Here is a 23,825-nt window from a genome sequence, read left to right as displayed (position 1 = left end):
TTTCCATATCATTGCTGTAGGGGGATTTTAAACTCAAAACCATCTGGAGGGGTTTTAAACTTTTAAAAAAAGCAATCGATCTGTATAGGAGAGGGGTTTAAACTCAAAACCCCCCAATTGGCTTCGCTACGCTCAAATAATTTTAGTGTGTAATTTTTCTTTTTTTTTTTTATATCAAAAATCAAAGCAAAAAAGTCACTAAATTCCGACCCCCCCCCCCCCCGATACGCCTATGAATTCTATAATCATACTATAATGACTATATCAATATTTTTTTTATTTTAAATATCCAATTTTACGAAATTTTCAAATGAAGATCTAGATCTAAATATCCAGATCTAGATCTAAATCTAAGTGAAAAAAAATGTTTTGAGTCATAGATAAAACATAGATCTAGATTCTAGATCTAGTTTTGTATTTTATATTTCAATAGTTTTACGGAAGTGTAACAAAAAATTGAGAGTGAAAACAAAACAAGAAAGCAGGAAGCAAGAAAATAGATCTATTTTCTAGATCTAGAGAAGTAGATTCTAGTAGTAATAAGTAATGCTACTAATATCATCATGCGTTAAAAGGTAAATATTGTGGCATTAGTGTAATAACAATGATAATCTAGATCTATATTAACTTTAAAATATAGATTCTAAATATAGTTAGTATAAACTGAGTATACTCTTAGTCTTACTCTTAGCTCTAGTCACTCTAAACTCTAGTCCTAGTGTCTATATAATCCCTAGGCTCTAGCAGTCTATCTAGACTCTAGGTCTAGACTAGAGTAGTCTAGACTCTAATTTAGTAGAGTAACTAAGTTAACTAAGTAAGAGTCAGAGTAGTTTATTTAATCCGGACATTACAATAATTACATGAATTCGGACACTCGCTGTTTTTGTGTGTGTGGTCATTAAATCTTTATTTTGATATTTAATATGAAACTAGCGTGCTGTACAATGTGATTGTCCATTTTCCAATGATTCTGACCCAATTTCTTTCCATTTAGTTGTCTTTTTATGTAAGAAAAAAGAACTTCAAATCATCAAATGACAAATGTGTATCTGTAAGTAAGTCAGGTTGTTGTGTTTTCCTATGTTACCCGGATAACTTTACCTCTTCCTAGGGTTAAGGACGGTTAAGGCTATATTTTTTGATTGGCTAAGTCTATGCTAATGAGCCCGGCAATATTTATTCTGTTTTTGGAGCTGATTTACTTGATTCATAAGCCAAGTTGCTTGATTCCATAAAAAAAAAATTAAATAGAAGGGTGTTTTTATTAAATTACGATTTTCTTACCAAAATTTATTTTGGACAGCCAGTTTTGGACATCAGTGTCAATGATATTATATTATTACATTAGTTTTTTGTTTTTTTGTTTTTTTTATAGAGAATAAATGGGCAAATGTTTGGTGTGAGCTTGGTACATTGAATGAAGTGTAAATGCCTAGTCCTAGCTAGATCTAGACCTACTATTTTTTGTGTTTGTATTTATGCATAATTTGAAAACATCTTAATGATTTCATGTGAGGGGCTATGTCCGTGGATCTTAAAATTTAGTTAATGTTAATATAGAATTAAAATCTAAGTTTATTGATGCCTAACTATAGAAACTGAAATAAATTATGGTGTCCGGAATCAAATAATGTAGGTCAAATTTGTCTGAATTAATGAAAATGCATGGCCTCTGACCTTAAATATAATAACAAATATAGGTCAGGGGTACAAATATAAGCAGTCATCCTTATTCTCCTTAAACTAAAGAAGATTTTGATACTTCATTTTCTTTTCTATGTCGAACCATTGTCAGATAATGCACTGTCAAAGTCAAACTTTGAATTTTTGGCCTATAGGTGTCCGAATAGCATAAACCACTTTAGATCTAATTTAGTTTAGTTGATTTGTAATTGTAATTCCGATTGTTTTTATCTGTCCCAGTTTCAGTCAATTTGATAATTAAAAGTTCTCAAATTCAAAACTCAAACTGAGAGTCAATTCTCCATAGATCTATTCTAGATTAGATATCTAGAGTTAAAGACTAAAGTCTCTAAATAGCTTGACTAGATCTAGTAGATCTATTCTAAATCTAGTCTAGTTAGTAGAGTAAGTAGACTAAGACAACTAAGACTGAGTAGTTAGTAGAGAGTAGAGTAGAAGATTCATTGTAATTGTAATGATATAATTTATAATTAATAATATTAATAATAATAAAGTATTGAATAAACTATTAAAAACGATTCATGAAATAATTTACAAAAATGTGATTTTTACTTAGAAACTTAAAGCTATGCATAATTCTGTGTACATACTATTTAGACTAGAATCTTTGTACTAGATCATATTATTAGATTAAATGTTTTCTTACTAGATCTAGAGATGATCATTTAGATCTAGTCAGAATCTAGAATTCTAAATCTAGATCTTTTATATGGTAATAAAACTAAAGTATTATAATTATAATGTATAATTTATATTTAATAATATTATATAGATAGAGTAGAAAGTAAGGTGAATGTAACTATCTATGTATGTATGTCTCTAACAAAAATCAAAACCATTTGTGTAATTTGACCAATCTTGACATAAATTTACCTATGATCATCATGGCAGAGATCCTAGTGTATGTTTAATGTTCCTCCCACAAACAGAGGGCCCTAAAATTGACAAAAAGGACCTAATTGTATCTCTATTAAAGAGTAAAATATTTAACAAATCGGATATAAACCCATTTTTACAGTGTTTTATATTTGATATGAATATATATGTCTGCTGAACTGGTAAACCCATTTTAACACTCTACTTTTATTTTCGTGGCAAAATAAAAAAAAATGTGAAGGGAATATTCTCCATGTTTGGCATAGCTCTAAATTCAATCCAGTAGATCAGTAATACCCAAAATATGGCCCATCTATTTCTATATTGTGTCTAACTATTTAATTATCATTTTATAATCTATTCTAGATCTACTCTACGTACTTGACTAAGAAATAGAATTTATATCCTAGATCTAGATTTCTATATTAGTATATTAATTATATTAATGGTAATTCTGCAGGAGTTCAAGGGGCAGCCATCTTTGTTACTATTTTGTTATTGTTTATGTTCCAAAGAAATCCCAAGAAAGTATCTTAAAAATACCAAGACCAAGCCCCAGTGTTCAAAATACTCTTTCAGGCTTCACTTAACCAGGGCAGAGTACCAAAGGACTGGAAAGAAGCTACTGTCACCCCCCTATTGAAAAAAGGAGAAAAATCTGACCCAGGAAACTACAGACCAGTATCACTTACCAGCATCACATGTAAAATCTTAGAACACATAATATGTAGCAACATCATAAACCACTTAGACAAACATAATGTCCTCACCCCATACCAACATGGCTTTAGGAAATATAGATCATGTGAAACACAACTAATAGGACTAATTGATGATTTTTCAAAAGGTTTAGATAATAGTGAACAAATAGATGCTATCTTACTAGATTTTTCCAAGGCTTTTGACAAAGTTCACCACCATAGTTTGCTTAAAAAAATAAAATATTTCAGCATTAATGGTCCATTGCATCAGTGGATTAAAGATTTTCTGATAGGGAGAGTACAAACTGTAATAATAAATGGCTCTAAATCAACACCAATAACAGTAAACTCAGGTGTACCTCAAGGAACAGTCTTAGGTCCACTACTATTTTTAATTTACATATATGATTTACCAAACTGCATTACTTCAGGAACAAAAGTCAGATTATTTGCAAATTTATTTGTAAATAAAAAAGTTTTTTGGATTATGGGTGATTTCAAACTACCTGATATAAATTGGAAAACACTAACCATAGATAAACACCAAAACCTTAAGGACATAAATGAGCTTTCAACCTAAGTTTAGATCAAATGATTAAAAAGCCAACTAGATTAAACAACACATTAGATCTCTTCTTAACCAACAGACCTGGATTAGTAGTTGATTATGATATTATCCCTGGTCTATCAGACCATGAGATCATAAAAATACACAGTCAGATAAAAGCAGTAGCCAATACAAAACCCAAAAGAAAAATCTTACTCTGGGATAAATTTAACCTAACACAACTACACCAAGCTGCATTAAACTTTCAACAAACATTCTTATTAGAAAAAGACATTAACCAACCAGTCGATGACCTTTGCAATTTCATTAAAAAACATCTTAAAAGCATTATAGAAAATCATATACCAACTAAATACACATCAATCAAAATAAATAAATGCTGGTTTAATAATAGACTAAAGAAGCTTTGTAAACAGAAGGAAAACCTATATAGAAAATTTAAAGAAACTAAGGCAGAAAGACTTTACAAAAAGTATATAAAAATTAAACACCTGACCCAAAAAGTAAGCAGACAGCTGCAGAGTGAATACATAAACAATGTAATATCTAAAGATAACAACAAAAACCTATGGTCATACATTAAGTCTTAGAAAATGGAAACAACAGGCATAGCGCCATTAAAAGATGAACATAACATAATACATAATGATAATGAAACTAAAGGAAACATCCTAAACAAATACTTTGCATCAGCATTCTCAGCCCTAGGAGACAAAGACATATTACTTAATTTGAACCAAGTAGACAACATAGAAGATATAGTAGTACAAGAAAATGGAATCCAAAAACTATTAGCCAACACCAAACCAAATAAAGCTTCTGGACCTGATGGTATTCCAGCTAGATTACTCAAAGAACTAAGCAATGAGCTAGCCCCAGTGTTGAAAATACTCTTTCAGGCATTGCTTAACCAGAGCAGAGTACCAAAGGACTGTAAAGAAGCTAATGTCACCCCCCTATTTAAAAAAGGAGAAAAATCTGACCCAGGAAACTACAGACCAGTATCACTTACCAGCATCACATGTAAAATCTTAGAACACATAATATGTAGCAACATCATAAACCACTTAGACAAACATAATGTCCTCACCCCATACCAACATGGCTTTAGGAAATATAGATCATGTGAAACACAACTAATAGGACTAATTGATGATTTTTCAAAAGGTTTAGATAATAGTGAACAAATAGATGCTATCTTACTAGATTTTTCCAAGGCTTTTGACAAAGTTCACCACCATAGTTTGCTTAAAAAAATAAAATATTTCAGCATTAATGGTCCATTGCATCAGTGGATTAAAGATTTTCTGATAGGGAGAGTACAAACTGTAATAATAAATGGCTCTAAATCAACACCAATAACAGTAAACTCAGGTGTACCTCAAGGAACAGTCTTAGGTCCACTACTATTTTTAATTTACATATATGATTTACCAAACTGCATTACTTCAGGAACAAAAGTCAGATTATTTGCAAATTTATTTGTAAATAAAAAAGTTTTTTGGATTATGGGTGATTTCAAACTACCTGATATAAATTGGAAAACACTAACCATAGATAAACACCAAAACCTTAAGGACATAAATGAGCTTTCAACCTAAGTTTAGATCAAATGATTAAAAAGCCAACTAGATTAAACAACACATTAGATCTCTTCTTAACCAACAGACCTGGATTAGTAGTTGATTATGATATTATCCCTGGTCTATCAGACCATGAGATCATAAAAATACACAGTCAGATAAAAGCAGTAGCCAATACAAAACCCAAAAGAAAAATCTTACTCTGGGATAAATTTAACCTAACACAACTACACCAAGCTGCATTAAACTTTCAACAAACATTCTTATTAGAAAAAGACATTAACCAACCAGTCGATGACCTTTGCAATTTCATTAAAAAACATCTTAAAAGCATTATAGAAAATCATATACCAACTAAATACACATCAATCAAAATAAATAAATGCTGGTTTAATAATAGACTAAAGAAGCTTTGTAAACAGAAGGAAAACCTATATAGAAAATTTAAAGAAACTAAGGCAGAAAGACTTTACAAAAAGTATATAAAAATTAAACACCTGACCCAAAAAGTAAGCAGACAGCTGCAGAGTGAATACATAAACAATGTAATATCTAAAGATAACAACAAAAACCTATGGTCATACATTAAGTCTTAGAAAATGGAAACAACAGGCATAGCGCTATTAAAAGATGAACATAACATAATACATAATGATAATGAAACTAAAGGAAACATCCTAAACAAATACTTTGCATCAGCATTCTCAGCCCTAGGAGACAAAGACATATTACTTAATTTGAACCAAGTAGACAACATAGAAGATATAGTAGTACAAGAAAATGGAATCCAAAAACTATTAGCCAACACCAAACCAAATAAAGCTTCTGGACCTGATGGTATTCCAGCTAGATTACTCAAAGAACTAAGCAATGAGCTAGCCCCAGTGTTGAAAATACTCTTTCAGGCATTGCTTAACCAGAGCAGAGTACCAAAGGACTGTAAAGAAGCTAATGTCACCCCCCTATTTAAAAAAGGAGAAAAATCTGACCCAGGAAACTACAGACCAGTATCACTTACCAGCATCACATGTAAAATCTTAGAACACATAATATGTAGCAACATCATAAACCACTTAGACAAACATAATGTCCTCACCCCATACCAACATGGCTTTAGGAAATATAGATCATGTGAAACACAACTAATAGGACTAATTGATGATTTTTCAAAAGGTTTAGATAATAGTGAACAAATAGATGCTATCTTACTAGATTTTTCCAAGGCTTTTGACAAAGTTCACCACCATAGTTTGCTTAAAAAAATAAAATATTTCAGCATTAATGGTCCATTGCATCAGTGGATTAAAGATTTTCTGATAGGGAGAGTACAAACTGTAATAATAAATGGCTCTAAATCAACACCAATAACAGTAAACTCAGGTGTACCTCAAGGAACAGTCTTAGGTCCACTACTATTTTTAATTTACATATATGATTTACCAAACTGCATTACTTCAGGAACAAAAGTCAGATTATTTGCAAATTTATTTGTAAATAAAAAAGTTTTTTGGATTATGGGTGATTTCAAACTACCTGATATAAATTGGAAAACACTAACCATAGATAAACACCAAAACCTTAAGGACATAAATGAGCTTTCAACCTAAGTTTAGATCAAATGATTAAAAAGCCAACTAGATTAAACAACACATTAGATCTCTTCTTAACCAACAGACCTGGATTAGTAGTTGATTATGATATTATCCCTGGTCTATCAGACCATGAGATCATAAAAATACACAGTCAGATAAAAGCAGTAGCCAATACAAAACCCAAAAGAAAAATCTTACTCTGGGATAAATTTAACCTAACACAACTACACCAAGCTGCATTAAACTTTCAACAAACATTCTTATTAGAAAAAGACATTAACCAACCAGTCGATGACCTTTGCAATTTCATTAAAAAACATCTTAAAAGCATTATAGAAAATCATATACCAACTAAATACACATCAATCAAAATAAATAAATGCTGGTTTAATAATAGACTAAAGAAGCTTTGTAAACAGAAGGAAAACCTATATAGAAAATTTAAAGAAACTAAGGCAGAAAGACTTTACAAAAAGTATATAAAAATTAAACACCTGACCCAAAAAGTAAGCAGACAGCTGCAGAGTGAATACATAAACAATGTAATATCTAAAGATAACAACAAAAACCTATGGTCATACATTAAGTCTTAGAAAATGGAAACAACAGGCATAGCGCTATTAAAAGATGAACATAACATAATACATAATGATAATGAAACTAAAGGAAACATCCTAAACAAATACTTTGCATCAGCATTCTCAGCCCTAGGAGACAAAGACATATTACTTAATTTGAACCAAGTAGACAACATAGAAGATATAGTAGTACAAGAAAATGGAATCCAAAAACTATTAGCCAACACCAAACCAAATAAAGCTTCTGGACCTGATGGTATTCCAGCTAGATTACTCAAAGAACTAAGCAATGAGCTAGCCCCAGTGTTGAAAATACTCTTTCAGGCATTGCTTAACCAGAGCAGAGTACCAAAGGACTGTAAAGAAGCTAATGTCACCCCCCTATTTAAAAAAGGAGAAAAATCTGACCCAGGAAACTACAGACCAGTATCACTTACCAGCATCACATGTAAAATCTTAGAACACATAATATGTAGCAACATCATAAACCACTTAGACAAACATAATGTCCTCACCCCATTCCAACATGGCTTTAGGAAATATAGATCATGTGAAACACAACTAATAGGACTAATTGATGATTTTTCAAAAGGTTTAGATAATAGTGAACAAATAGATGCTATCTTACTAGATTTTTCCAAGGCTTTTGACAAAGTTCACCACCATAGTTTGCTTAAAAAAATAAAATATTTCAGCATTAATGGTCCATTGCATCAGTGGATTAAAGATTTTCTGATAGGGAGAGTACAAACTGTAATAATAAATGGCTCTAAATCAACACCAATAACAGTAAACTCAGGTGTACCTCAAGGAACAGTCTTAGGTCCACTACTATTTTTAATTTACATATATGATTTACCAAACTGCATTACTTCAGGAACAAAAGTCAGATTATTTGCAGACGATTGCATACTATATAGAACAATAAAAACATCTCAATACACAGATATTTTACAAAGAGAATTAGATGAATTACAGAAATGGGAATCAAACTGGAGCATGTCTTTCCACCCAGAAAAATGTCAGTTGTTTAGAGTAACAAAAAAACTGAAACAAATAAATTCCACTTATCTTATTCATGGCATACCAGTAACACAGACTAAAAACGTAAAATACCTAGGTGTTACAATAAATGAAAAACTGTCATGGAATCCACATATCGATGAAACTATAAAAAAATCAAACAAAGCATTAAGGTTTATTAAAAGAAATTTCTATAAATCAAATAAGAACATAAAACTAAAATGTTATTTAACCTTGGTTAGGCCAATAATAGAATATGCATCCTCTGTTTGGGACCCCTCAACTCAAGAAAACATTAAGAAACTAGAGCAGACACAAAATAGAGCAGTGAGATTCATAACAAACGAATATTCACATTTGACTAGAGTAACACCTTTAGTAAAATCACTAAATTTAGAAAGCCTTCAGGACAGAAGACTCAAAAGTAAAGTAGCAATTATACATAAAACACTGAACCATAATCTTCAAATACAAAAACAAAATTTAATAAAATACTCTGAAAGACACAAAGATAAAGGCACGTTCCTCGTCCCATATGCTAGGACAAATTTGTACAAATACTCCTTTTTCCCTAGTGCTATTAGAGCATGGAATGGGTTGCCTGAGCCAGCCAGGAAAACCAGTGACTTGGCAGAATTTTAGTCATTAGTTAATGATTGAATGCATGACGCGTAGGACGTAATCACCTTCTTTTTTGAAATTACGTCTGTATTATATAAGATAAGTAGATAAGAATATTTTAAGTAATAGGATTTATCTTCTAAATTACATACATTAATACAAATATTCAAATATACTTACATCCATATATTGAAGTTTAAATGTATCCATGTCATTCTAGATCTATTTAGATCTTTTCATTGAGAGTGTAACCTTGGCCAAATTTAAGTATGTGAAGGCCCCAGGGCAGAATTTTGGTTGAGGTCCCTACACCTTTTCAAAACTATAATAAAAATCCACCTTTTAACACTTATTAATATTATACTGATATCTAATAGCAAGCTGCTATATTTTAGAAGAAAGAAAGAGAGTACTTAATTTTCCTACTTAAAAAAAACGTTACAATCATTTAATATGCTATTATAGTATAAACAAAAATGTATTTTGTGTGTTTTTGAGTTTGTGGAGAGTAACACCATAAGTGACCAACTACCGTAGATCTGAAACCTCATTTAATAAATTACAAGCATGCTACAAGTGGACGCTTCTTAACCACAACAAAGTTGCCATCCTTAAAATTGTTTATTTTGTCTCTGAAGACATGCGCCCTGATGAATCACTGGTTTCAGTTTCTTCTTGAGTCTGGACAGAATCTGGCTAAACAAGCAGATTCTAGAGTGTCAAAGTTTGCCACAGTTTCTGCATGAGGATGTCCTGTTTTAAGGCTATCTAATAGGGCAGGTTTCTTTCTCATTCTTTTGGCTATGAGCAGTTTATTCATTTTGCTCTGAGCTGGGTTTGTTCCAGCATGCACAGTCTGTCTTAGTGTTGTTCAATCTTTCATGATTTCCTTTCATATACTTTGCAGGTAGTCCTCTGATATCTAAGTATGTTAGCCTTGCGATTCTCTTGGCTCTGACTTCCTCAGCTAAATCAGCATTGAGGATTTCCTATGGAATTCTTCCATCTGGCACGTGGGTGACATGTCCAAGCCAAGAGTTTTCTGTGTCAAAAGAGCATAGGTATTTAAAAGTTTGCACTATTTCAATAGTCTCTCCAGCTACAGAAACAATATCATTTTCCTTCTTTTCCCTACAAAAATCGATTATCATTTCTTTGTTTGTTTTTTTTTTTACATTTAATAAAAAAAATTATCTTTACAGTTCAGCTAGTTGTTCAGCACATTAAATATTCGCCCTTGTATACCCTCAGGCCCTCCACTTTCATTGGGTTGACGTTTTTGAAAATGTTGCAGACTTGCTCTTTAGTAATCGTTAATTCTAAACAGTTGTTAACTTTGACATCTTTCAGGGCTTTGAGTTTTAGATAAGTAAAATCGTTAGTGTCAAAACGACAATAGAAATCATTTAACTCGTTGGATAATGTTTTGTAGTCTCTTAATGAAAGTTTTTTTTTACTTTTGACTTGTGCTCCTGACATTTTGTTCATGATACCCCATGCCTGTCTTATGTCACTTGTCTTAATCGAGTTCTCCAGCTTAGTGCAGTAGTATCCCCTCCTTTCGTCAATAGCAACGCTGAGATTATGTTGTGCTATTTTCCATTCCGGCCTGTCGCCTCTCACATATGCTCTTTTCTTTTTGATGATTTCCTGTTTTATTTTTGCAGTGACCCATGGTTTATTGTTACATGATGTACCCTACCACACTTCCCTGTGGCTGTCCAGGCCTGAGCAAACTATTATAGCACAGTGCACTACAGGCCACTGTCCTGTTGGCTCATATTTCTCACTGCTATGGCCAAATTTTGATTCACTGTGCCCCCCGCTGCGGGGAAGAAGAGGAAACCGTGTCTCATATTCTTTTTGACTGCCCCAGGGTTGCTGATCTCTTTCTAGACAGGTCTGGGAAACCAAAAATTGTCGACCTGTTTGGAGACATGTATGCACTACACAGGACAGCAGGGTTTCTGTCCAGGGCTTTTGCAAGAGAGGATTTGAGCCTCTCAAGCCCTCACTCAAATGGAGTTTGATGATGATCAGGTGTGGGATAAAACAGGATGTGTTCTGACCCGAGCTATTTGGTCGGGAAATTTTGCGCTTTTTGTTAGCGCTATATTACGGGTCACCATATTTATTATAATGTTATTGACACTATTTTACTATTGATGACCTTATCATTCATATATACAATAAATTATGTCATTAATGTTATTATAATTTTTTTTATTTCAGATGCATTTGAAAACTAAATAGATAATTCCACATTTTAAATTGTTCAGTGCAATAGCAATGAGTGGACACATTGAGCCAGTATCTGATGATAATGAGGGTATTTATGAGGTACCCCCACCACCAAGGTCAAGTCAACAGTTACCAGACTCTCCTCCGCCTTTACTGCCCAAGAAAGGCAGTTCCTTCAGGATTTCTATGGCAATGCTGGATAAGAAAACTCCACCTGAGCAACCTAGGCCAGTTCCAAGATCGAGAAATTCAGGGTTGAAATCGACCCTCACAGAGGCTGACAAAGAGGCCCTCAACAAACTGGGTCTAGAAATGAAGGAGCATGTGCAAAAAGTTACCAATATTTCTGACACCAAGTTAACTAATATTCACAAAGCTCAGAACTCATCTCTTCCAACCTCACCTCACAGAGTTATTGCCACAAGTGTAAAACCACTAAACAGTGATCATAGTATACCTCAGTCACCAAACAAGTCTTCTCCAAATACACAGCGTCCGGTACCCAAGCCGCGGCCAAGAAAGAATATTCCTCTTGTCCCAGGATCCAAGATCTCTCATAGTTCTGAAGATGTGGCTAATGCAACAGGTCATGAAGATGTGGCTAAAAATGATACTTGTGCATCAGAGGCTCTCGGGGAAGATTATTACTTTAATATGGCTGATTTTTCCAGTAATACTTCCATGGCCTGTGATGAATCTGAATCAAAAGAGTGGAGTCCAAGTTATAATCTTCCCCCTGATCCAGATAGCCTAGAAATGATGTTGAATGAGGAAATCGATAAAAAATATGGATTCACTTCTATTCTGAAAGAAAAGGCAGTGACCAGTGATAATGATGAAGATGATAATAGAGACATGTATGTTCCCCCAGACATCATTGGGGAAATGTCATTGATAAACAACTCATCATTAAATTTATCTGGACAGGACATGTTAAGTTTGCCACAGCCTTGTATTGCTAAATTGTCTAATTCATATATCGCTATGCAGGAGAAAACAAAAGGGGATACCAGTTCAAAAAGTTATCGAAATTCACATACACCTCAAGAAAAGACAAATTCAGAAAACAATGACTTACAATCAAACTATGCTAAAAGAAACTCTGGCCAAGAGCCTAGCGTTGATCTTAAGACACCTAAACCTTTTGATATTCTTCCATTTAAACCCACAGTATCCTTGTCTGGTTCCTCGGCTGGTAATAAACATTCTGTCTTTGACTTTTCAGACTTAGATCCTCTGTTTGAAGTAAAGTCTACTAAAGTTAAGGAGGAGGAGCTTGTTTCTGCACTAAGCATAGACTTTACAAGTACTGAAGACAGTTGGGCAAATTTTGATCATCTAGATGAGCCATGTGAACCACCGAGCTCAAACACATATACATCAGTGGAGGATGAAACTGATCAAGCAAGATATTATTCTCAAATAGACCAAACAATATTGGCAAAGCACTCACCCGTTATAAGCAATTCAAGACAATCTTCCATTCACTTTAAACCTCCAGAAGCTCCTCCACCCCCTTTTCCTAGAGAGCAGAACCGCATACCTATTCCAAAAGCACCTCCTGTACCTCCTCGGCCATTCAATGTTGGTCTACCTGAGACAGTTCCACAAAACACTCCAGAAAGCACAGATGTTTTTGATGTTGCTATAGCACCTGTCTTTTCACCAAAGGAAGACATGGACCCTTTCCAGGACACCAATTTTGACTATGTTTGCCACAAGTTCAATACAAACATCACCACACCCTCTATTCTGCCCCGCTCACCACTGGTGAACAATGTTGGAGCAATGTCTAAATCAGATGTGGATCCTGAGAGAATTAGTAAATTTGTGATCCCACCACCTGGGAGCTTCATGAAGGATGAACAAGACTTGAGTAAAGAATACACCCTAGCTGGTGGTAAGTGTAATTTTTTGCTTACCACTTTTATGAAGTATATTAATGATTGTAAATCCTTCTCAAGTTTTTCTGAATAGTTCAATACTTTGAACATTAAATTAGCTCTATAAATATGTGTATATTGGTGAATGAAAGGTGGGCTTGTATTTAGGAATGAAAATTTTCTTGAAGATTTTTTTTTAAAGACTTTGTTGTGTTTTTCTAGAAAGTATGAATGCCCTTACAGAAGCATACTATACAGGGTTCCTAGGTAGCATGTCATGTATAAAATATAGAAAGATCAAAGGTGTTGGAGCTCAGGTTGATAAAATACTTTGTCTTTGAAATGTACTGTTTCATTTCTAAGAATTTTAAGTGTATAACTCAGAGCATAGATACAGTACAAATGATAAGTTTTGTGAAAGAAAAAAAAAAATATGTGTAAATCTTGAGGATCCTTAGTGATCAGTAACTGATATGAAAGCATGCTGGTTAATCATCTATAAAGATGTTGATATATTAGGCAGGATGTGTTCAGAAGTGTTTTGTTCACAATTGACTCCTCCTATCTTGTTGACTCTTGGCTGTGGATGACTTTCTTGCAGTTGGTCCCACTGTCTTATCTATGTCAGATTGATGCTTGGGTTTTAACTTACAGAAAAGAAAAAGTTACATGTAGCTTTAAAAAACAAATCATACACAATAAAATAATATATAAATGTATGTATTATCACTTGCTCCCAGTCCTACCCTTCCTCTCAAGACATGAAGTGGTCTACTAAGTTGCTGTTATTGAATGTATTGACAGTAAGAAAAATTGTAATAACATTTAGATCTGGAAGCCATAGTTCAGATAGTACAGCCTACTATGGCCTTCAAACAATAGTGTTTTTCAAAAGAAAAGGAAGGTTGGGTCAGTCAAGTTTAAAATATAATTTTTTAAAAGAGCTTTTCAGAGAATGAAATGAGTATAATAATCACAAAATTCTTTACTTTACTGAAGTTGACTCAAAAAAAATAATGTTATATGAGTGATGTGACATTGAATAATTTCCCCATTTAGCAGTTGGAGTGTCAGTGTCAAATGTTTTACAGCTACCTTAAAGAATGACTCAAGTCTGATTAGTTAAACTTAATTTTAGAAAAAAGTTTGTGTTTTTTTGGGTTTTTTTTGCTAATCCTTTCATGTCTTGTCTATAAAGTGTCTTTAATTTGGTTGGAATATGATTCAGTTCAGTAAGATTTTCTTATTTGTTTCATTTGCTTATGATTGCTAAAACATTCGGATCGTATAAAGTGGACTTCTAATGACTTGGTTAAAATGTCATATAATATACAACTTCAAATAGTACTATTTTTTGGTCTATTCCACTGTAATATATACTTGTCAAATTTATTCTGCTGTCACACACCAGAGTGCTTTAAGTCTGTACTTAAATGATTTTACTTGTATATATACTGGTTTACTAAAACCTAAAAAACCACAATAAAAGAACATAGAGAAGAGAAATACCTTCGAGCAGTGGCGGAGAGAAGAGAGGGGGTTGAAATTGATAAGGCCACCTCTTGAAGGGGGCCCCCAAATTAGTGCCTGAACTTTTTTTTTATTAAATATTAAATTGCTAGTCAACCGGCGGCGTAATATACGCCGCTATTTTGCAGGGCCGGCCTTAGCCCACTGCAACCTATGCGATCGCAGTGGGCCCCGCACTTTCATAGGACCCGCGCTAATTCAAGGTGTATAAATTATTAAATTAAACCATTTTATAACTTAAAGCAGATTTCCCGCGGCCTCCTGTCGATTTGTCACTTGTGCATTGTCTCGCTAATAAACAATGATTTTTTTTTTAAATTCTACTGATATATTCTTACAATTTGTATTTCATCATCATCATTATTCCTTTGGGTTCCTCATGGAACATAGGGCCTCGACAAAAACACGCCACTCTCCACGGTCTCTTGCTAGTTTTTTTTTCTGGTTTCCCAGCTCTTCCCGGTCCTCTTGGCTTCTTCTAGTACACTGCGTCGCCATGTTCTTTTTGGTTTTCCTCTGCGTCTCCACTCTAAGGCCTGCCTAGCTCTGTTGCTGGTATCTTTTCTAAGGGTGTGACCAATCCATCTCCACTTCCTCTCTAAGATCTGCACTTCTATATTTTTCTGCCCACTCATCTCCCACAGTTTGGTGTTTTCTACTTTGTCATACCAGTGTATTTTTAGGATATTTCTCAGGCATCTGTTGATGAAGGTCTGCACTTTTTTTTTGTTGTCGCTTCAGTTGTTCTCCATGTTTCAGAACCATACAGTAGGACCGCCTTGACATTAGAGTTAAGATTATTAGTTTTAATTTGTATTTAGACTCGTATATTTATTGAGTACATATCTCATGTCATGAGGTCGAATGTCAAAATGCAAAGGCCGCTAAAGAGGTTAAGCCCCCCCCCCCTCCGGGCCCCCAAATCCCTATCTACGCCACTGCACTAGAGGCACATTATGACCAATGCAATGACTTTGATTGCGTGACAAGACATCCATTGTAATTGTCCTCTGACAAGTCTTATCTAACAAAGGATGTACCTATTGCAAGTTAGACGACTGTGGTCTCATACTAGACATAAATACTCATAAATACCCATTCCTACTAAGGGAAATTTGACTAGCGCCATTTAGGGTTATAGACTTGTATCTAAAGAAAAATTATATCTTGCTTTTGATCAATTTTACATGGCTGCCTGGTAGTGTCGTAGCTAAGGTGAGGGGGGGGGGAGAATTTGAAAATCCCCAAATGAGTGTTTTTTACATTAAATATTAGATATTACGCAAAATGCATGGGCCCCTAAAGAGGTTAAGCCCCCCCCCCCAGGGCCCCCAAAATCCTAGCTACGCCCCTGCTGCCTGGTGGCGTAGTATTCGTTCTGGACTTTCATCTCGATTATCCCGGGTTCGAACCCTGCCTGCCGTACTGAGGGGAGGTTTGGGCTAGGAAAAAAAAAATTCACACCTTGCGATGTATAGGGTAGATGATTTAATGGTCATCTTTTTCTATTGCCGACGTTTAATGAGGGTGTCATGTAGCTGGCACAACGGCCAACCGCCTTTACTTTCCCCTACTAATGTCAGGTACCCATTAGAGTTGGTGGACTCAGGTGCTTCCTAAAAATATCGAAACTAAAAATCCCAGTCTTCATCAAGATTCGAACCCAAGACTCCTCGATTCGGAAGCCAAGCTCTTAATTATGTAGGAACATTCGATACACGTCGAATGTCCGATACAAACCATTCTAAATATGCCAGTTCGCATTTCCTAGTACATTGGTTTCGCCTTAAATGCTTTAACACATGCTTTGACATGCACTGCATGCAGGGAAGATAAATAAAGCCACTTTTACTTGCATCAAGAATTCAGATCCTAGTTGACTCTAATTTGATTTAATGGGGCTTAGCTCTCGATTCCCAGAAATCCTCCGATGTTGTTGTTTTTTTCCTTGTGTTTTTTTCATTTTGCTTTCCTTTACAAAAGGAATTATTTGTTGTTGTCCTTCATCAGGCTCTATTACCACATTGCCAGGGAAGTGAAATAGTTTAATCAGGCATTCTGACGTTCGTTTTTACAATACCTCTATTCAAGTCAGAGCTTCATGGGTGGGTGGAACCTGGCTGTACACGAACATCATAAACGGCCCATCTTCCCTCTTGTTTCAGCTCTAAAGCTTCGCACAGACAGTTATTAACAATCAAAGTTAGCACGTCTTGATAATAAGAAGTATTTTCAATACTGCGTTATTTATAAAGACTAATTGTACTGGGTAGTCAGTAGAATATATGTTCTCTTGCACTTGATTCTTCTCGGGGGCTTGGTGGCTGAGTGGTAAAGCGCTTTTCTTACAAACCGAGGGGTCTCGGGTTCGAATCCCTGAGAAGACTTGGATTTTGAATAGCGGGATGTTTAGGACGCCGTTGACTCCACTCAATTGTAATTGGTACCTGATATTAGTTGGGGAAAGCAAAGGTCGTTGTGCTGGCCACATGACACACTCGTTAACCGTCGGCCATAGAAAAAGATGACTTTTACATCACTTTCCTTCTAGATTGCAAGATCTGAAAGGGGCACTTTACTTTTTGGTTTGTGTATTCCTCTTCTTTTCCCATGAGCGTGCATACACGATCTTCCAATCGAGTTTTGTGTTTAGTTTCCAAGCAGGATCAAAAGGAACGCCTGAAGAGCTTCTGGCAGATTAAAATAAAATAAAAAAAAAAAGAGCTGAGAATCAAACTGATAAATAGAGATCCAACACGAACTATGAATAGCTCTTTTTTCTTCGCTTTTACTATATCGTAATGGGTTTTCATTTTTTGTTTTTAAAATAACTCTTCTCAATTTTTTTACGAAATAGTAAGTTTTCCCTTTCCTTTTTTTTTTTTTTACACTTCCATTAAACGTGGTTTTAGACCTTTGCTACTTGATGTTCTAACGACCTAGTTTGTTCTACGCCTTTAACGGTATTCATGCGATTTGTTTTGGTGAAAAGTGTAGCCTGCTACGCCGCTGAACTTTCCTTAAGCTTTTTTATGTTTGTCTGCCAGCATTGCATTCATTTAACAACAGATTTGTTGGTCAGAATAGATACATGAGTTATACAGTATGGACAAACAGTGGCGTAGCTAGGTGGACCAAATCTGAAAGTCCCCCCGGGCCCCTACTAGAGGGATCCCCAAAAGGAGTGTTTGAATATTTTTTTTACATTAAATATTAAGCCAAAGCCATGTTATCTTGCTATTTATGTTATTTAAATTAGTGACCATGTTACATGTATTACACACATTAGACTTATATATTTATGAAGTACATTTTCTCGTGTCATGATGTCGAGTGTCAAAATGCAGAGGGCCCCCAAAGAGGCCAAGCCCGCCCCCCCCCCCCAAAAAAAAATCCCTTGCTACGTTACTGTGGACAAAATATCAAGAGAAACCAAATGTTTTAGGAAATAGCCCACCTCGATTTTTTCTTTGTCCATTTGTGTGTTACACACTGTGTACAGGTACCAACTTATACCAACTCTGTCTGTCTGATACAAATCTTGCTCACGTTATTTCTCCCACTTCCCTTTCTTGGATCGAGTTGAAACTTTCCGCAATTATTCATTGTCTAACAAAACACGAATCAATCAGTAAATTAACCTATAAGTAAATTAACTAATAGTAATTCATTTTATTTGATATCGAAAAGGGAAATAAATCTTACAATATACAGTATGTGTGTGTGTCTGTAAATGTGGAGTTCATCCCGTTAAAAGGGCCTATTTTTTAAGTATTTTTTTTTATTTTGTTGTTTTGTGTTCGATATATGAGAGTGCTTTCTATTGTTGAGAACTTGACTAGATGTATGCATTAAAATAAAGTTTAAACTGGTCTCAATTGTAGACGTTGTCATTCACAAGGGATGGACCTAACAGCACTATGGTGGTATGTTCGTTTTAATTAATTGTTTGCCCAGTACGTCCCACGCAATCTTCGGGCCTGTGTGTACTAGCAAAAGTTAAAGCTTTGCCATCGTTCCTGTCACTGGGCTTACTGGGCGTGACTCATCACAAGTTGAGTTTTTTTTTTTTTTACGAGTTTCGTTTTTATTAGATACAAGTTGTATTGTGTGTCGAGATAGTATCAGCTACTGCGCTTGTTAATAGCTCATGACAGTGCTTCTCAAAGTCTTAACTCTCAAATTGACCAGGGACACTTCATGGCAACACCTATTGTTAAAATCATTGACTCGAAACCCGCACTACAGGCTTTGCAAAGTCCTGGACCATGTTCCCCGTGGGTTGTTATTTTGCAAGGTTCAGGCCAAACTTTGACTCACGATGCCCCCGTTGCTTGGTTGGGGGGGGGGGCGATCATGTAACATAATTTTTTTTAGGCTGCCCTAGACTTGCTGAAATCCGTTAGATAAGATAACTTTTATTGCTCCAATCAAATGGAAATTTGGTTTGACTACAATTGACAACCTCAGTGTAACTACTGTACAATATAGTATAACAATATAGACGCACAATATAAATGCACATACGAACGACATTCACACACGAAAAACACATACACACTCATAACCAACGCTTTATAAATAGACTTCTATGTACTTCTCGGTGACGACAGAATGTTAATTTTTAATGTTGGTCATCCGGGGTCTATTATTACTGAATATTTTAATTTTATTCTTTGGTACAATCATGTTTTCACAGAACTGGATCTACGAATTAACAGTTGTGGTAAGTTCATCTGTCTGGGCAGTTGTTTACAAACATGCCCCAATCTGTTTGCTCCAGACAACTTTGTAGCTGTAAAACAGCGTCGTCAGACCATGACTGGATGGACTGTACTTCGGGTTTTGTTGTTTTTAAAACCGGTTTGAACATGGGTGTAAGATGGATCATTGTGTGGTCCGACTCTCCGAGGGGAAATAACGATCGAAATGTGTAGGCCATTTACGGCAGCTCTTGGAAGTCGCAAGTTCTTCACCTGTATGATGGCATACGCGCATTGCCTATCGTGCATGTTTATATACAGGGCTCTTTGTAAGAAAGGATTTGAGTTTGTTAAGCCCTCACCCACATGGAGTCGATGATGATTCAGTCGAATGAAATGTTGATCTAAATAATGTTACGCTTGGTTTGCAGTGTATTGACAAGCTATTAGAAGTATTGAGCTACTTTCAAGTTAGACCAAGAAGAAATAATGAGATGAACATTAATGGCAACATTTTGATATGTTTCTGAATATTTGGATGCTCTCTCTCTCTCTCTCTCTCTCTCTCTCTCTCTCTCTGAGAGTTAAAAAAAAAATTTCGCATTTTGTAGTGAAATGTTTTTTTTTCAAATCTTCTAAACGTGCGTTTACTCTCTACTTTGGGGAGGGTTATTTTGATCTCTCGCGCCTCATCGCGAGCGAGTCTCAGATATGTAGACATACATTGATAACGTAAAGTTCAAGTGATTGACATTGATACAAAAAACTTATTTGTAGTTTTCAATGCATGTGCTTTCCAAACTAGTCTATGGGCTGCCTGGAGCAGGAATGTGTTTTAGAAACACGTGGTCTTGATATGCATGCGTGTGTGGACTGGACGCAAACTGGTTTGGGATTCACTGGTTGGTGAGCTCATCACTTCGTGTGGACATCTGAGAGGTACTTCAGTAATCCATTCAGGGCAGCTGACAGATTCCGTTGTCAATTGTTGATAGAATTACTTGACTTGTTTAGACCTTGTACCGCCATCATTTGTAGTCAATGACCAAGAGCTTTGTCACTGACCCGTGGGGATGAAAATCTAGTTTTTAATATGTGACACGCACTTTTTGTTTTCTTCTTCACGCTGGCAACTACTGTCTCTCTTTCTCCCTCTCTATCTATCGTCTCCCTATCTCTACTTTTTATCTCTCATATTCAATTTTCTCACTTTCTCTCTCTCCTTCTCTTACTTTACCTCCTTCTTTTTTTACAAAGCTGAAATCAACTCACTCTGTCTGTCTGTCTGTCTGTCTGTACAAATTGTGTTCATGTTTTGGTGTTTTTTTTCTCCCATTTCCCGTTCTCGGATCAAGCTGAAATTTTGCATAAATATTCATAGTCGATAACAATACACGAATCAATACAATAATTAACCAATAATTTAATCATTTAGTTCTAATTAATTAATTTTGTATTGTATAACAGGAAGGTAGCTAAACCCAGTAATTTTCAGATAAATGGTAGTAATTGGCGGTCATTTTCCTTTTAATTTTAAATAGTATTACCTTTTTTAATAGCTGGTTGTTGAAACTTCTCATTTCTTTATCCTGTATCTTTCCCTTGTGGCGGTCTCTGTTGAAAGCTAAAATATCTGGGGGGGGCGTTTTCGAGATTTGGGGGGGGGCGCTGTTAGCGGGGCGGTAGGGGGCGTTGGGCACTATAGGGGCGGTAAGGGGGCGCTGGGCATAACGGGGGAAAGAAGAAACTAAAGGTGCACTGAAACAAAACAAATAAAAAAATTCTTCAAAATTAAAGCTGGTAAACTAAATATAGACAAATTAGATTTAGCTGGCTTCTAATATAAGAACAGAAACAACGTTAGAAATTGAGTTCGGGAATCCCATTTTCTATTTTTAAATTTTTACTCTTTTGCTGTAATCGGAGGGTATCTATTGTCCTTAGATCTTGCTCGCATAAACCTTCATGATTTGATAAATAAACTAGGTATTTACGCCTTTAAGATTATAGTTTATTTTATCTACATATGCTAATGTATTGATATGTAAATGTTAATTGAAAAAAACGTTAAAGCTAACATTCAAAAAGAATAATTTAAATTTTTTTTTAAAACAAAAAACATTGACAAAGTGTTGTTATGAAAACTCGCTAGTCTGTAAAGGAGCATCTTCATGAGTTTTAGATAAAAAGTATTCCAATGAATGACGGCATTTTCTGATGAGTTAATGAAACCAAGTCGGCTTCACGAACATATAGCAATATCCAAAATTAATTTTAAAATATTCATGAACATTTATAAAAATCTACTATTCAAACAATATTAAAAAAAAACAAAAAAAAACGCAAAGCAGGATATGTTTTAGTGGCCTCTTAAAAAAAATGCATAGCTTTTTTTTAAAAGTCTTATTATATTGTTTAAAAATTGATTAAAACTAAAATTATTTTTTTTAAACATATGTTACACAAAAAGATTTTTTTGTTTTGTTAGTGATGAAATATTATTTCAAAATTCTCTAGTTATGTAGCTTAAGACGACATATAAGGAACCATCAGTGGTTGGACGCTACAATGGCTTCATAAGTAATATAGACTAAAGAACAGATCTATTCACTATTCACCTTGTGAGTTATGATACACACTCAACATCTTTAGAAAAGTTTAGCCCACAAATTCATTTCTATTTGAATCTAATTATAAAACTTGTAAATAAAATACAAATCCGTGCCGAAAATAATCTCATCTTTCAACAGTTTTGTGAAACAAATGATAAAAAAGATGAGAGACTCTTGTTGTAAACTGAAGTTCGCTGGATTTTGAAAAGGGCTTGTTATTGCTCGTTTTGTTAGGCTCTTAAATACAATTTTTGAATTTTTGTGTGAGAAACAGGAAGATTCAAAAGTTGGCGATGACTTAAAGAAGGCTAAAAAAATTGTTTTACATGGTAGGCATGTTAGAAAAGAAATGCACTTTCATTGATTATATAATTTTTTCTTTTATCGAGATATTGAATCTATTTTAAAGAGTTAAAAACTTGTTTGTTGACAAATGAATTACTGCCTAAGGACACCGATATCTATGCAATAAACATAACAATGCTCTATGAAGAAAATACGATTTGCTTCTAGAATGTAAATACATTTTTTTAAAAGTTAAATATAAATGACAATTATTAAACATCTGTTGCTGATGGATGGCTGCCTGGTCGTGCGGTTTGCGCGCTGGACTGTCGTTCAGATTTATCGATGGTCCCGGGTTCAAACCCTGCCCGCTCCCATCCCCCGTCGTCCTGCGGGAGGTTTGGACTAGGAAGTAATTATCTTCAACTCTGAAGGAACATCCGAAACATGTAAAACATTTTACAAAACATTTTACAAACATGTTCAAATTGAGTTGCAGGAAAAAAAAATAGATGTACAAAATGATGTCTTCAGTTAAAAGACAGAGATGTGGCTGCACTTGAATGTTTCAGTAAAATTCCAAAACTGTGGTCGAAAATGGAATTATATTTTCGCTTTTCACATAGATTTAGTGCGTCATAAACCAAATGAATAAGCAAAGAAATAGACTGGATGTAGCCACTAGAGGAGACCTTCGCCTTGCATTGGCTAACTTAAAGCTTGAAATTTCTAATATTGTTCGACTGCAGGAGGCACAAGGTTCCCATTAGCTTAATTTCATTTTGTAGTGAATTCAGCAATAATAATGTTTATATTAAAAATAAAAATAAATTTACAATTAAACCTAAAATCAATACAAATTATTTTACATAATTATTGTATCATGATAATATTGTCAATGTCTTCGATTCCGAATATTAAGGCTGAGTGCAGTGTTTCACATAACTACGCAAACTCAGTTGCGACCTGCATATTTTCCCGAATTTCATGCAGACAAAGTCGTTGTCTGCTGGCGGACTGTTTAAGTTTTCTTTTCGACTTTTGCGCCTGTCTTAAGTAATGGCTTTTTTTTTTTAAAGTCTCAAATGTTTGTCCCGCAGCTTTTGTGAGCGCTCTCCAACTGTCTTGCTCAGAGGCCATATGCTGCCAGATACTTTCCTTTATGCCAGTGAGGGCGAAATGGCTTCTGAGTGGATCTTTATTGCGCTTACGGGGGCACCTCTGTAACTCCGTCCTCTTCTAAGCTCGCCAAAGAAGATCGCCTTTGGCATGTGGTCGTCTCCCATGCGGGATAAGTGTTTTTGACAGCATAAAAAAAATGA

General features: G+C 34.8%; 1 protein-coding gene across 3 annotated transcripts in view; it reads left to right on the top strand.

Moving 5' to 3' along the window:
• The first annotated feature begins 438 nt into the window (after positions 1 to 438).
• LOC106067962 (arf-GAP with Rho-GAP domain, ANK repeat and PH domain-containing protein 1-like) overlaps positions 439 to 23,825 on the top strand; it is an 86,431-nt gene continuing 63,044 nt past the window's right edge. For 2 of the 3 annotated variants that reach the window (XM_056037336.1, XM_056037334.1), the window contains exons 1-2: positions 445 to 575; positions 11,482 to 13,390. In XM_056037336.1, coding sequence (XP_055893311.1) covers positions 11,539 to 13,390 — 1,852 coding nt within the window. In that variant the 5' untranslated portion in view covers positions 445 to 575; positions 11,482 to 11,538. Of the gene's footprint in view, positions 576 to 10,156; positions 10,311 to 11,481; positions 13,391 to 23,825 lie in introns of all 3 variants that reach the window. The other variant, XM_056037335.1, reaches the window with a different exon arrangement.

Source organism: Biomphalaria glabrata, chromosome 8, assembly GCF_947242115.1.
Source record: "Biomphalaria glabrata chromosome 8, xgBioGlab47.1, whole genome shotgun sequence".
Taxonomy (NCBI): domain Eukaryota; kingdom Metazoa; phylum Mollusca; class Gastropoda; family Planorbidae; genus Biomphalaria; species Biomphalaria glabrata.
The sequence above is the reverse complement of the archived record's forward strand: the minus strand, read 5'-3'. Positions and strand labels throughout refer to the sequence as shown.